Consider the following 14948-nt stretch of genomic DNA (forward strand, 5'->3'; position numbering starts at 1 on the left):
AAAGTTATTAATTAATATATCGATCATATATTTCTTACCTTTGGTAAGCTCTGAATAGTCGATACTCTATCTTCGTCATCGCTCTCTGAATCAATTGTATCACTAAGTTCTGGTGGTGGAGAGCCGCAATTAGATGCTCTGCAAATCTCACTTGTAGTTCTGGCATGTTTTTCAAGAATGGCACATCTAACACTAGCGAATACAGCAAATGCTGACGCATTGTAAGAAACCTCTATCTCTGGAGGATTATTATAATTTAAATCACCTCCCACCTCAATCTATAAATATATACAATATAATATACGTTATAAAAAAAAATATGAATTGAAAAATAAAGGGATCGTAATACCTTCTTTTTATCTCTTTTTTTAACAGCTTTATTTTTTTTACATTTTTTCCATTCATCCTTATACCTAAAAACATGATACGTATGAAATAATAAATGATATTCTTACAAAACAAAAAATATAAAATACATGTTGTAAAAAAAATAAAATACATGTAAAAAAAATAAAATTACAATTCCTAATAATAAACTAGATAACAGTCTTCATAAATGATCGACGAGATAAAACATGAAAGGTAAATAAAAAATATTTGTATACACTAGAACTGTCAGTTGACATAGGTGATATAAATAAAACATTTGAGGTTATTCCTGAAGAAAAATAGAGACAGTTGTATTACGTACTTCGTGCGGTAAACAAGGTCTACGATACAACCTTCTGATTGCCGAGAAAATTTACTTAGCTATTTAATTAAATCCCAAGGAATGATAACTACTTTCGAAGACATCATCAAAAGTGACAGGTAAACAAAGATCGTTGGAGGTTAGACTCGTTTACGTACCTTTGCGCTTCAGCTACATTTTTAAAGAGATCGTAAAAGCATTTCGTGTAATGATCAGGCTCGGGTAACAATCTCTCGTGTTCGCCAGACACCATGATTTCCACGGAATACTTAAGGTAATATTCACCAATTCATTTTCGTTATACTATTGATCGTTGACACTCTTCGGTCTTCTCCATGTGATTACTTTTACGTAGTTCGTAAAAGAGTTCCTTCAGCGATTTTACACAATTTTTCTGCAGGTTAAATGGTTTATCAATATCTGAGATACAACAAATCTATACTCATTATTTTACCCTCGTATTAATTAAAAAGTAGTCAACGATTCGCATCAGATGCGTGTCAAGAAATTTGTCTTGAAAGTACCAGACGGACCGCGACCGCTTCGCGATTTCGATCTTCAATAAACGAAATCGACTTTCGATTATCGAAGGATAATCAAGCGGATTTTTCAAAATTAGATGCTGAAATAAGAGTTAACTATAAACATGCGAATCAGCTTACGAAATTAACATTTATAATGATAATAAAATGATTTTCATTTTATACAATAGATTCTTTGTATGCTTTTATATCGTAGATGCTTGCATATTAATGATCAATATCTCTTTTATAATTTTGTATCATTAATATCAATTCAGCTTTGTTACGTGTTATATTTATCAAAAGTATAAAAACGATTATGAATCGAAACAACATAATCTTCTGATAAAACTTTAAAATACAAACGTATCTTTTCTTAATCATTTATCTTGTATTAATCTTATTTATGTTACAACGATTATCTTCGTTTTGACGCCTATCTCTACAATATACCGATGAAAGTTTTTCCATTGCGAACACTTGTGCGGAGATAAATAATGTTATTTTTGCAAAAATTGATATAAAAACATAATAATTGTATTGATTAAATGATTTTATAATTATATACCATAGTTGGAAGTCTTCTCCAATAACTCCAGTATTGTAAGTTTTAATATTTTACCGAAAAAAAAAAAAAAAAGAAATACAATGTAATAGATAAAAATATATTACCTGTATATGAATATTCTGTGTAGCAAACTAAATATTCATGCATTAATCATATGAAAATCGCAGAAAAAAAGAAAATAAGACGTTATAAAACTGTAACGTTTTTTATCTGATAGTGTTATTTAACGAGCGATCGCAGGATAGGCATCGACTACTCAAGTCCTGCTATACTTGTATTACTGTTGAGACCACCAAGAACATAACCTCACTAAAACGGTTCTGCAGATTATTTTTCCAATCTCAATGGGGCTTCTTAAAGACAAAACTCCGACATGGTCAATTCGTGAAAGTTTGTAAACATTATTAAACATGACTGTGGTTAAAAATAATACAACCAAACAATGAGTTAAAGCAAGTATTATATTTATCTCCAGAAATGTTTAAAATATCACTCTTATATACAATTACGTCGCGTATTTAATAAAGTTTTCTTTTTTCATTTTTAGAACTATTACAGAAATATACTAATAATAGATTAAGACTGATTGGAATTTTAATTACAAAAATTTATGCTTTAATTATATTTTGGATATATACTCAACGCAATACAGGGTGTTGTATCAAGAACGTATATGTGAAGAATGTATAGTTTAGTAATGATAGAAGGACATGACTTTATCTATTAACATTTTATTGGTGATTATTTTGTATTTATGCTTTTATATTTATAGAATATTTTAATATTTTAAATACTAACTTGTTTGTAATCATTATTTCTATATTGAATATTCTTCTTTTTCATTATAGCTCTATATGGATATTGAATATAAAAATATACATGTTATTTGTTTATATAAATATAGCATATACATCTTACATAGTTATATAGTACGTAGAAAATTATTATAAAATTTGTGGGAATGGGCAATTGTTTGTGTAAAGACTCTCTAGAAGATCTTGAAATATATAATGAACATCACAATCATCCAGAATCTGAAAATACTATATTATCACAAGCAAATGTAAGCACGGTTGTATCTGGCGATACAGCATCGCCAACTTTCAAATTTCCAACATCTACTGCTATTGACATGCTTGTTTTGGAAACACTTGGAGTTATTGGATCTCTGGTTGATAAGTAAGCATGTTTCTTTATTAATATGAAGTCACAACTGATTATGTTATTTTTCACAAATCGTTTTAATTTTTAAAGATATATTATAAATATAATATTATTTATTTCAGTGAACAAGAACCTCCACCTGCCATGTTAAAATTACATGCCATTGCAGATAAAGAGGATGGTTGGATACAAGTAGTCAGTTCTATGATAAACGTTATTCCTATGCACAATCCATTAGGCCCTTCTGTTATTACTTTATTGTTAGATGATGGACCTTTGCCTTCAAAAGTTCGTTCAAATATTAGAGATTATCGTATATAACAATTGCAATGACAACCTTAATATTTCCTTGTTCACAGGATTCTGTTTTACGTTTATCACATATGTTTCAATTATCTCAAAGATTTGGAAAAATACAAACCAGTGCAACACAACAGCGAAATATTTGTGTTGTATTAGGCTGTATTGCAGAAAAGTTGGCTGGTCCTAGTAGTATAGCAATATTGTCAGATGCTACATTAGACTATCTTATTTCAAACCTTGTATGTTATTTTTTGTTTTGTTTTCAATTTAAATATACTACTTGAGTAAATAATATTAATTTATTGTTTCAGAGGGATGATATTGAACCTTATGTGGTACTATATTCTTTAATAGCTTTAGAAAAATTTGCCCAAACAAGTGAGCTTTGCTTTATGATTATTTATTACTTTAATTAATTTTAAAAGATCTCTAAAAGGGATCTTAAATAATTTATTACAATTATTATATATATTTATTTGTAGGTGAAAATAAAATAACAATTAAGAAACGTCTTATAGCAGAAAAACAAAATCCTTTATTAGAACTGGAAAAATGGGCCACAGAATTTCACTATGTAAAACGTCAAGTTGGTTTTTGTGCACAGTGGTGTCTGGATAATTTATGTAAATATTACAATAAAATTTGTCTGTATGATTATACACACACACACAAACACATATATGTATACACTATTTTATATAAACGATATTAACGCATTTATTTATGATTTTCTAGTTTTAATGGAAGGTAGAAATTATTCTCATGATGCAGTCGATATGACTGGTATTAATGTTATGCTAAATACAAAGGATGTAAGCGAGTACCTGAAAATATCACCAAATGGTTTAGAGGTAGTTATGAATCAGTCATGAATAATAATAGTTATTGATATTATCCAGTATTTCCATTTTTTATATTCTAGGCCCGCTGTGATGCATATTCATTTGAAAGTGTAAGGTGTACATTTCAAGTAGATTCAGGAATTTGGTATTACGAAACACTCATAATTACTACAGGAGTAATGCAAATTGGTTGGGCTACAAAAGATAGTACCTTCTTAAATCATGTACGAAGTTCACATTTTTATATATTTATATTAAAATAATTAATATTGGACTACTAATTACGCTTTTCTTGTTAACTGTAGGAAGGTTATGGTATAGGAGATGATGAATTTTCATTAGCTTGTGATGGCTGTCGAAGACTGATTTGGTATAATGCTAGAAGTGAGAAATATTACGATAGACCTTGTTGGAAAGCTGGAGATATTTTAGGTTGTTTGTTGGATTTAAACAAACAAGAAATAATATTTTCTATAAATGGAGTACCATTGAAACCATGTACTCAAGTTTTCAAGACTGTGAAGTATGTTTACATTTGAAATTTAAAAAAGAGAAAAAAAAATATAAAAAAAAGTCATGAAAACGTATCAAATATTTAATCTGTCTTTTTATCAGGTCTGGATTCTTTGCAGCAGCTAGTTTCATGTCATTCCAACAATGTGTTTTTAATTTTGGAAATGTATCCTTTCAATATCCTCCTACTGATAGGGAATATCAGACATTTAACGATCACGCTTCATTAAATCCAGAAGACAAAGTTGTGCTGCCCAGACATATATATGTAGATCGTTTGAGAAGACTTAGTGTTAGGGAAGACTCGTGCACTCTATGTTTTGATCAGAAAGCTTCAATAAGGTTACTACCATGTAATCATAGGTAAGATAAATCTTATTTACTCGATTTTATTATGCATACTTGATGTGTCCTCGTAATTAATATTTATTACAGAGGCTTTTGTCAAACGTGTTCAAAACAATTGGTTGAATGCCCTATGTGTAGAGCTACGATCGATGAAATGGTTTTAGATGGTATATGACACTTACCAAGCAAATTCACATTTGTTAAAAAGATACTTTTATTATATTTGTTATATTACTTCACGCTCAGACGATATTGGAAGATACTTACGAAGATAGAAGATTATTTGTCTCTATTAACGTATAGTCTCTTTTGTTCCTACCATAAACATTGGGTTTATTCAACGTTTAAAATAAACGACATGCACTTACACGTATACACGTACGTATGAAACAGATTATGCGAAATAGTAATGATGCCATGATGGAATAGATAAAGATGTAAGGTGAAGTTAAATGTAATACGGAGTAAAGAAAAATTGGTCTGAACAATTCAATCTAATGAGATTTACTATATGTGGAATACAGTCGTGATATTATATACAATTCTCTACATGTAGTACAATATTTTGATAGAAGAGGACTGTGGTTTTTAACCAGAGAATATTCCCAAAAACTTTATCATAATTATGAGGCCTTCTCCTTTATGACTTTTAATACAACTAATGATAATACTACATTTTAATTAAGTTATACAAGTCCAGATGCAAAATCACGTCAATAGTAAATGTTACAATTTCTGCACCATCGATCGTTAATTTATTCTATTTCTCATTTATCTATTATGAATGATTAAGTAATTTTCTGAATTTAAGTTACAAATTATTCTTCGCAACTTCTTTTTATTAAAATTATTGTTAATTATTAATTCACTTTGGTGGCTTAGGAAAAGTAACACATGCTACTTATATCAGTCTGCTTTATACTTTTAATTAAATGCCTAATTATAACTGATAATTCATAGATTATACATACTTTTTTCTACACTATAGCATTTAAAAAATATTAGCTGTAATTTAAAAACGAATTGCTAGCAGTTTTTTGAAAATGATAAGAAATAAATGTAAAATATTAAATTTGTGACTGGATCACAAATTTTTCAGAAATATGCGTCTACAAACATAAACATATATTCTTAATCTACAAATTATGTTTTCAGTTACCAATAACTTGAATATATCAAAATAACTAGCACATATTTACAAATCAATAGGGGCTATCACACTCAAGTTGCTAGCGATTCTTATAAAACTATGATTCAAAAAACACTTATAATGGATAAGTGACTGGATCACAAGTCCATGACAAGTATAGTTTCATGTACAATTTTCTCTTGCATCATAAAAATTTTTCAATAATTATCGTTTCATGTTTCACTTAAATAGAGAAATGAAATAACAAACTTTATGCTGTAACATGAACCCTTGTATAGGAGACTGTACATTGATATATTTAGTATATACTAGATCTACACAAATACATATATAGAGAAAGCAAGGAGAAGAAGAGAAAGATAAAGATATATATTATATTCTTAGTAGGAATATAAAGTTTCATGTTTTATTATATATGTGCTTTGAAACAACTTTTTTTATAAAATCCATTCGTATTCATCAACGATAACCTACTCCCGAATATTTTTCTACAAAGGAGCCTTTACATAAATATATTAAGGTTTTCGTTCTCTCGCATATGTACCTTGAAACAATATTATATAAATTTACATGCCAAAAAGTCGAAGGAAAAAAATGATCGAAAAATCGTTATCGTCTCTCGCAAAAATTGTTTTAGAAGATACGCTATCTCGCAAATTATCGAAGTTCGTCGATAGTTTCGAGAAGATCGTGTAGCGAGCTATCGGCGTTGATTATACGAGACGCCGTTAGAGTGCGCCGCAGTTTGTTACAACATGGCGGGTGAGTGAGTGACTGTGGATCCGACGAGGCTGCCCAAAAACACGAGGGATTTTCTTTTAACTTGTGCCGTTTTGTGGGTTTCAGATATATCCTACATGCAAAAAGAAGACCTCGAAGACTCGGACAAGGGTGAGTAAAATAAAACTATAGTTGTAAGGACCGATGATCGTAATCACAAAGCGCGAGGGGTCGTCCGAGTTCGGCACACGGACAGTATAGCCCCACCACCGGAGGCATGCCGACGATATTCGAAGCGTGCACGATGCGCGCGTGGCGTATCGTAATGCGACGTAGCATGGCATGGACACAGGTCGACGATAGGCAAGAAGGAAATTCGCGCGCGCGCAAGTCATCCTTTTTCGAGGTTAGGGAACCACCCGAGAAAGAGAGAGAAAATGAGATAGAAGGAGAGAGCGAAACAAGGAGACTCCTTTGATTCGAAGTCGTTGTCGGTCGTTTGACCGAGAGTTCCGTGTGTCATGCCGTGATTCTCACATGCGTGTGAGAAAGAAAGATGAAAACATAGACAGAGAGGGGGAGAGGGAGAAAGAGAGAGAGAGAGAGAGAGAGAGAGGGTGGTGTGTGCGCATGAGAAAGAGAGATAGGTAGATAGATAGAGGACAGAGAGAACAACAGTCGTCGCGCGTGAGAGAGCGATTTTGGATGGCGTTTTATCGGTTAGGGGGCGCCACTGAACGTACCGAGCGCTTATGTTTACCTCGACCGCCAAGCCCGAAAAAAAAAAAGGAGGAAACAGAAAAAGGGCACGCGGTCGACTCGCGTCGCCACTCCATCGTTGCGCGCCTTGTCAAATTCCTTTCTGCCTCCGGATGCCTTTATGCGAATTCGATTAACGTAGATAACCGACGTTTCAAACTCCACAATTTCATCCTTCTTCGTCAACGGACTTTTCTTGCACGACTACGAGACGACAACGAGCTTCCTGCTAATCCGTTTGATCGTTCCATTTTGTACGTAATTTTATTCTTATTATGTTTTATTGTACTCGTTCATCGTCATTATAACGTGATGTGCGATGATTCGTTACTTTTAAATGTATTGTTTACGATAACAGTAAGTCACGTTCGTTACAATGTCACGTTTTCGTAGAAAATGCTTGAAACGATCGTATTACCGTTAACGACGTTGAACATTTTGGATCGTTTGAATATTGTTGAACAAGAATACGTATCATTCGATATACATATATCTTAAAATAAAGAACAAACAAACTAAGAGGTTAGGAATATGGAGTACTTGATGTAGTTTGTTCGATTCGTAACTTTTATGTTTTAACGTTTATATCGTAATGATAATCGTATAATCGTAAGTACGTATAAGATTTGTAATGTAGACAATGAGAAGGTAAGGTGAGTTTTTGTGAGAAAATGGCGACGTTTCGGGTAATATCAAAGGAAAGAAGGCGCCAATATACGATCTTTCCTATACATATAGCAGGGTGACTGATCTCGGCTCTTAACCTATCGTCTATATTTACTAGTGCCATCTATCGTAGACGTATTGTACCAGTTTGTTGATTTTTCTTCTATAGAGTGATTCAATGACTTTCGGAGAGTTTACATTGCGAAGAAACGTAATTATCCTAAAGGCATTGCGTTTTATCGACTACTACGATACGTATTTTTCCTATTTCATTAATAATTTTATTTTAATTCAATTTTTAGTAAATAGAGAGTCAACTTCCGAGTCTGACGCATCGTACTCGGACGTTCTTATCGAGCTGGACCCTCTGGCCCGATAAAACCTATATTTTACGTGGGTCAGATGAATTCCGCTTTCTCCCTCCTTCTCTCTTCCCCCTCTCTCCCTCTCTCCTCTCTCTATCTATCTCTTTTTTCCTCTCTTGCGTTCTCAACGTGTACTCATTGAAACATATATGTAGAAAAAAAAAAAAAATACTTAGAAACGCACGCGTTAATACTTTACTGCCAACTCATAGCTGGTCCTAGCTGACTTTTATCTAGCATTCCAGAGTTTATCAGCTTCGTTTGTTCATATTCCTAAACGTGCGTAGATAGAAAAAAAATTCGAGGCAGCGAAACGATCTTGAAATAATTGCTCGATCTTGATTAGTATCAAAAAAACCATAGATGTCGTCGTATTATCTTGCAATTTTTTCTATCCCTTGTCTCTGCCGAGAGATAAATAGAGAGAGAGAGAGAGAGAATTTCGAATGGTAGATTCGTTCGTTCTCAAAGAAGATCGTTTCAAGGGCAGTTTGTTTCGTATATATAAACGATTCGTCGAGCGAGACGAACGGTATAAAATTTTTCCATAGATTTATCCTCTCCTTGGTCCTTCCAAGAAATCGAACCGCGCGAATTATGGTCATTGACCGACCTAAGTTCGTCCTTCAAATAATTTCTAATCTTCTGTAGAATATTCGATGATTTATCTATGGATAGTGCAGGTGACTCTTGTCTGATTCATATTTCCGCCAAAACGTTAATGAATGATTCGTGACGAACGAACGAACGAATCATCGTGGATTCCGCGAATCCTTCGTCATACGTCGATGAGAAAAAACGATTCACTTTAAATAGTCTAAACGCATAATGTCTAGATAATTTACATTCTACCTTTTACTTGTATTTTCTACATTCTTAAAAAATTATTTTTACGTTAAATACGATCGAGCATTTCGATCGAAGTAAGAAGATCGGTCGTTCCATCGAGATATTTAAAAATCGACGATTCTATGAAACCGAGGCGTTAAGAAAGCGTTTATGGGATTCTTCAAGGATATACCACGACGTCGATGTCGCGCGGCAACGAGTAGATACGTATGGGAGCCCTGGTAACTGCTGGTAATCAGCCGCGATTATGTAAATTATTCAGGGACTGGCGGTGACAGCTACCGGGTCGGACGTTTCTCGAGTGTCGATGCTTTCCGTCTGTAATTTCCGTGCGAAACGACGCGATTTGTCGGATCTAACGTGCGACTTTTCACGACGATCATCGAAAATTTCCTACGTTCCGAGCGTTAAAGACCCTTGAGAACGTTTCCGAAAGGAGAAGTACGAGCTTCGTCTATTCCGCGCGAGGTAATCTCTTCTTCTTCTTCTTCTTTTTCTTTTTCTTTTTATTCCTTACCCCTCGCACAACGTCGAATTTAACATCGAGAGGACTAGAGTCGCAGCGTGGACGAGTAAGAAAAAGTAGAATAGGAAAGAGTGAGAGAGAGAAAGAAAAAACGAGTGAGTGCTCGAAGAACGAGTATAGGTGGATATATAGAGAAACTTTAATTTCTTGGCATTGTGACGAGTTCCTTGCCCTTTCGGGCTTTTCAATTCGGTGGTCTGTTTTTGATAGGAGGCCACGTCGTCTAGACACACCGGGGGTTGCCCTGCCTTTTATAATCGCAACGAAATGCACCCCTTGGTGCTCGACGCAAAAATACCGGTTTTTTTTCTCTCGTTCCTTGCCCCGTTTTAAGCTTCGATCCCCTACCCCGCAGCCCTTTTTTAAACCACCGTTTCACCCTTTCCTTCCTTCCTTCTTTCCTCTCGTCCTTAACACCGGCCTGTCGCCGTGTTACATTAAAACGATTTATTTTACTTATTTAATTCCCATTTCATCATCTCATTATTTTTCCGAAATCGTCCCGAAACAGAGAACTCGCGTTTGAGCTTCGTAGCTCACACTCAAATGGATTTTACGCTCTCGGAAGTACCACTTTGCCCGTATTCGTGACCGAGTGACCCGCATACGATCATGTTGTAAATATGATATCGATCTTTTTAACAGTCCTAGTTATACGCGACGTAACGTGTCTAATATCTATATAGCTTATCTTCCTTTAGTTCGGGCAGCATCGCGAGATCGTAGATGCTGGAATTCACGTGGTGGATACAACCTTGGTCGGGGGAGTAGAAAAAATCTCTTTACTTTCTCGCACCCTTTTGAGTAAGCACGAATGCCCTCTCGTCGTCGAAAAGTTATCGCGCTTAATTTCGCGGCGCATAATCGATGGCCCACGCTGAGGAGAGAGCAAGAGAATGAGACAGAGAGAGAGAGGGGGGGGGGTGGGAGAGGACCCGTCGAGAGGGGTTCATCGTCGGCGATCGTTGCCACGAGGCTTAGCCATAACTTCTCTCCCCCCCCCTCCCTCTTTCTCTTTCTCTCCCTTCGGACAGGCTCCTTGGCGCGCGCGCGAGCAAGCGAGCGAGTCGAGCAGTGGCGCCGCCTGTCGTCAAAACGGACGCTCAAATGGCCGCCCGATTATTACATGACATTCCTCGAATACCATCCAGCCCTCCTTCCCTTCCTCCCTCCCTCCCTCCTCCCTCCCTCTCCGTTACCCCTCGTCTTCTCCCGCGACCGACGCTCCCTCTTCCTCCTCTTCCACCTCCTCCTCCTCCTCATCCTCCTTCTCCTCCTCCTTCACCACCTCCTTCTCATTCGCTCTCGCTCTTCTAGTTACGGAGAACGAGCAGACCTCCTAAGAGGCAAAAGGCTGCGCAAAAGGCTGCGCGGTCCAAAGTAGGCCTGCGATACGAATGATAAACGCCTCCTCTTTTCTCTCCTCTCTTCACCTTCTCCTCATCCTCATCCTCATCCTCCTCGTCCTCCTCTTCCTCCTCCTTCTCCACCATCTCCTCTTCCTCTTCCTCGCGTCTTTCGTCTCCTTCCTTTGCGTTCGCGTCCCTGCCGAAGAGACGAGAATCAGCCGCGCCCTACGCGCGATAGCTCTCACAATATTTCGGCTCTTCTGATTCTTATATCGGCGATTCGAGAAAGTCGCTGGCTAATGAATTTTTCACATTTCGACGGTCCACCAGTCGTTCTCTCGTTCGTCCTTTCTTTCTTTTTTATCATTTTTATGCTCCTCCATCCCGTTTGATCACACGTTGACAATACCACAACGTTGATAAGAAAAATTACTTGGAATTTAGTTGTTCCGATTCATTCATCCATCGATCCATTCATTCGTTCGTTCGTTCGTTCATTCATTTATTCTCTCGAAATAATTTCTCTCTCCGAATTTATTTTTAGTTTCCTTCTTTTTATTTATTTTATTATTTTCACTTTTATTTGTATTTATTTTTTTTCCTTCCATCCCTCTCGTTCTCTCGCTCCCTTCGTTCCTCGTAAAAACGCGAAATACGTTACCGCGCGTAGTCGGCGCCGGCGACGAGGTAGACGATCGATTCGCGACCGCCTTCCATTGTCGGTGACTCTCTCTGTGTAAGGGGTTTCAAGCGACTCCCTCGAGGAGGAGAAGGAGGAGGCGGCGGAGTAGGCGTGGAGGAGGACGGCTGACACCCTGTTGCAGAAAGAGAGAGACCAGGAGAATGGTTGTAGTAGAGATAGTACGATTCCTCGTAAGCCACGAACGAACCCATTCATAAAGACGAGGCCGTGACTAACGAGCAAGGAGCACCGAGCGCGAACTATGCCCCCTACCCCTCTTACTCTCTCTCTCTCTCTCTCTCCTGCTCTCACTCACTTTTTTCTTCAGCTAGCTTTTTCCTTCGTTCTTTCGTTCTTTCTTTCCTTCTTTCCATCTTTCTCCTTTTCTCGCTCGTTACCCAACTCTTTTTCCAACACCACACACAATGACGAGTCAAACGGCACTCTCCCTCCTCTTCTTTTTCCTTTTTCTTTTTTCTTCTCTCTCTCTCTCTCTCTCTCTCTTTCTTTCTTTTTCTTTCTGTCTTTCTTTCTCTTTTCTTCTTTCATCCATCGATCGTAGCTAATTACAGGAGCGTCTCGTGCCAGAGACAAATTCCTATATCCAGCCAATGACCGCGTCGCCCTTTGACGTTAGAAATCTTGTATAATCTTTCTCATCGAGAACGTGGGAAAGGGAATACCGAACGATGAAAGATATCGATAGCTATCTTCTTATCCCCGAATTAATAATCCGAACGTTAATTAACGTTACAAAGTGACGAGGAGGACGATGCCCTCGCGCGGTGTCCTTCGATAAAATTCTAAGGAAATATATCTCAAGGAAGTAGTCATTGACTAGGAAAGTCGATCATTTTTTCCAACTCGACTTTTCGATCATTACAATGTTTTCTTACAATAAGAATTTTGTTCTTTCGCGTTCATTCTTTTTTTCTTCGTCCAGCTTTAAGTTTGACACTTTTTGCGTGTCACGTTTGTCGTAGCGTCTCTCGAAAGTTTCGAGCCGACCTTCGAGCCATAGGTTCAGCGTTCGATTTATTCTCGTAGTTCGCTCGAATCGCTTAATGTAATTTGCTTGTACTTTCTAGAAAGAAAAAACTCGCTTTACCTGCATCTACATGTCCTTAACGTAACACAATCGATTCTAATCGTTCAGCTGACTCTTTCTTGTATTTTATCGTGACAGGAAAAGTTTTGATCGCGTTACAAGGCTGTCGAGGATCGATGGATAGCCGGGAAATGGAAATGTTCGATGTAAACGCACCCTTCATATTCGCATCCTCCTCAACTCGACGTACCTCCGAAAACCGGCAACCCTTCGTTGGTTCGCTTTCGATGCTCTGAATGAAGGAAGGGTGAGGAGAAAGAGAGGAGATGATGAGCGAGAGAGAGAGAAATAGAAGTAGAAGAGAAAAAAACAATCTAGCTAATTTTCGAACGCGTATAAGGGCAGTGGGACAAGCAACGTAAAACTAACGCGTCGCCCCAGCTTCGAGTCGATTCAACGACCCTTCAAAGGACCAGAGATCAAAGCATGCCACTGGCTTTTATTCGAATAAAAACGCTCGGGTCTCAAAAATCTCGGAGTAACGTCGACGCTTTTAGTCCTCTATTTTCTCTGGCCTTACCCTCGTCGCTGTGACCTTGACTTTTGAAAGAAAGAAAAAAAAAGATAATTAGTAAGACGATTAAAGGGAGAAATGTGTTTTCGTTAAGAAAAGCGAGAGAATCGACCTATTTTTATTTTTATTGTCATTATTTTTTTTTTTATATAACTAGAGACAAATTTCTTTCTTTTAATTTTTTAATAGTTTCACTTTAACGGAAATATTTGTAATGCCTTCGATGAAGTGGAGGAGGAATAAATATTATTTATTAAAAATCAAAAGACACCTCCTATAGATAAGGTCTCGTTCGTTCGAGCAAACATGCGCTATTAGCCGGAGGAATAAATTTACGGAAAAGAGTAATCTCGTAGACGTCGAAAAACTGTAACAAACGATCGTCGAGGGCGAATGCTGAGCGTTTAAAGAAGTACATGGTTTCCCTTTTCTCTCCTTCTTCTTTGGCGATTTCTTTGCTCTTCTCGCTCTTTTACACGGTTCGCTGCACTCGAGAGCGACGATTCGGATTTCGCAGTAACAAGGAAGACATTTCAGAAGGAGAGAAGGATAGTCGGTAGAAAGGAGCGCGATGATAAATCGTCAAGGATGATCCGAGTCGCGCGAGTTAGACGAGGAATGAGAGAAAACAAGATAAAGAGCAACGGAGTGTGTATGAAAAAGAATGAGAAAGAATGAGAGAGAGAGAGAGAGGGATAAAGAAGGAAGGGAAAGCTGTAAGATTTCTTCGTATTATTCAAAAGTGTAAGGAACGTGCGACTAAAGTCGGAATCGATAACGCTAATCGATGATAAGAGGGTGGTTTAGTCGAAGAGCAAGAGTGATAGCGTCATTAATCATATCCGCAACGGAATCGACGATCCTTCTCGTCGTAAATGCAACCGAGAGAAGTGGCATCGTGTGGCGGACAGAAGCGTGCACAGCTGGTACGTTATCAGGTGCCTTCGGTAGGGATGCGATAACGAGGGAAGGATGTCGTAACACATTCTCTCTCTCTCTCTCTCTCTTTCTCTCCTACACACTCTTTCTCTTTCTTCCTTGCACTAGCACGTCTTCTCTTTTGTCTTTCTCCACTTCTCTCTTTTCATCTCTATCCTCTCGTCACTTCTTTTTCTTCTTCCCTTTAGAAGCGGCGACCCAGCCGATTAGGCGGTAAGTGTAAATGTGGAAAGTGACTTCTCAATGGACGAGCCTAACATTCTTTCCCTTTTTTTAAGCACGTGTCGCGCCGATGTCGCTCTCTCACGATTACTTGTATGTGTACGTGTGTGGTAGTGACGATAGTAGTGTAGTAGTAGCGTTGGTAGTGG

General features: G+C 37.1%; 3 protein-coding genes across 10 annotated transcripts in view; 2 read left to right on the plus strand and 1 right to left on the minus strand.

The window, feature by feature from the left end:
• LOC127072756 (E3 ubiquitin-protein ligase MYCBP2) overlaps positions 1 to 989 on the minus strand; it is a 163663-nt gene extending 162674 nt beyond the window's left edge. For all 7 annotated transcript variants that reach the window (XM_051013430.1, XM_051013434.1, XM_051013433.1 and 4 more), the window contains exons 1-3: positions 850 to 989; positions 350 to 413; positions 39 to 278 (exon numbers count right to left, since the gene is read on the minus strand). In XM_051013430.1, coding sequence (XP_050869387.1) covers positions 39 to 278; positions 350 to 413; positions 850 to 944 — 399 coding nt within the window. In that variant the 5' untranslated portion in view covers positions 945 to 989. The remainder of the gene's footprint in view (positions 1 to 38; positions 279 to 349; positions 414 to 849) is intronic.
• A 1338-nt stretch (positions 990 to 2327) lies between these two features.
• On the plus strand, positions 2328 to 6514 carry LOC127072764 (RING finger and SPRY domain-containing protein 1-like). Its single transcript, XM_051013457.1, has 11 exons — positions 2328 to 2517; positions 2629 to 2959; positions 3067 to 3232; positions 3304 to 3486; positions 3559 to 3625; positions 3730 to 3870; positions 3983 to 4098; positions 4170 to 4313; positions 4395 to 4612; positions 4705 to 4965; positions 5038 to 6514. The coding sequence occupies exons 2-11, from the start codon at positions 2742 to 2744 to the stop codon at positions 5123 to 5125; spliced, it is 1602 nt and encodes a 533-aa protein (XP_050869414.1). The 5' UTR covers positions 2328 to 2517; positions 2629 to 2741; the 3' UTR covers positions 5126 to 6514.
• A 326-nt stretch (positions 6515 to 6840) lies between these two features.
• Positions 6841 to 14948, plus strand: part of LOC127072758 (serine/threonine-protein phosphatase 4 regulatory subunit 1-like) — a 113261-nt gene continuing 105153 nt past the window's right edge. The window contains exons 1-2 of one of the 2 annotated variants that reach the window (XM_051013446.1): positions 6841 to 6862; positions 6947 to 6991. In XM_051013446.1, the coding sequence (XP_050869403.1) occupies positions 6856 to 6862; positions 6947 to 6991 (52 nt within the window). In that variant the 5' untranslated portion in view covers positions 6841 to 6855. Of the gene's footprint in view, positions 6863 to 6946; positions 6992 to 7467; positions 7834 to 14948 lie in introns of those variants that run through there. The other variant, XM_051013447.1, reaches the window with a different exon arrangement.

The sequence above is a fragment of the Vespula vulgaris genome, chromosome 2, assembly GCF_905475345.1.
Source record: "Vespula vulgaris chromosome 2, iyVesVulg1.1, whole genome shotgun sequence".
In the NCBI taxonomy this organism is placed as follows: Eukaryota; Metazoa; Arthropoda; class Insecta; order Hymenoptera; family Vespidae; genus Vespula; species Vespula vulgaris.

Coding starts and splice junctions, on each gene's coding strand:
- LOC127072764 (XM_051013457.1), top strand. CDS start 2,742: ATGGGCAATTGTTTGTGTAAAGACTCTCTAGAAGATCTTGAAATATAT. Junction 2,960..3,066: donor ATTGGATCTCTGGTTGATAA/GTAAGCATGTTT, acceptor TATTTATTTCAG/TGAACAAGAACCTCCACCTG. Junction 4,613..4,704: donor CAAGTTTTCAAGACTGTGAA/GTATGTTTACAT, acceptor TCTTTTTATCAG/GTCTGGATTCTTTGCAGCAG.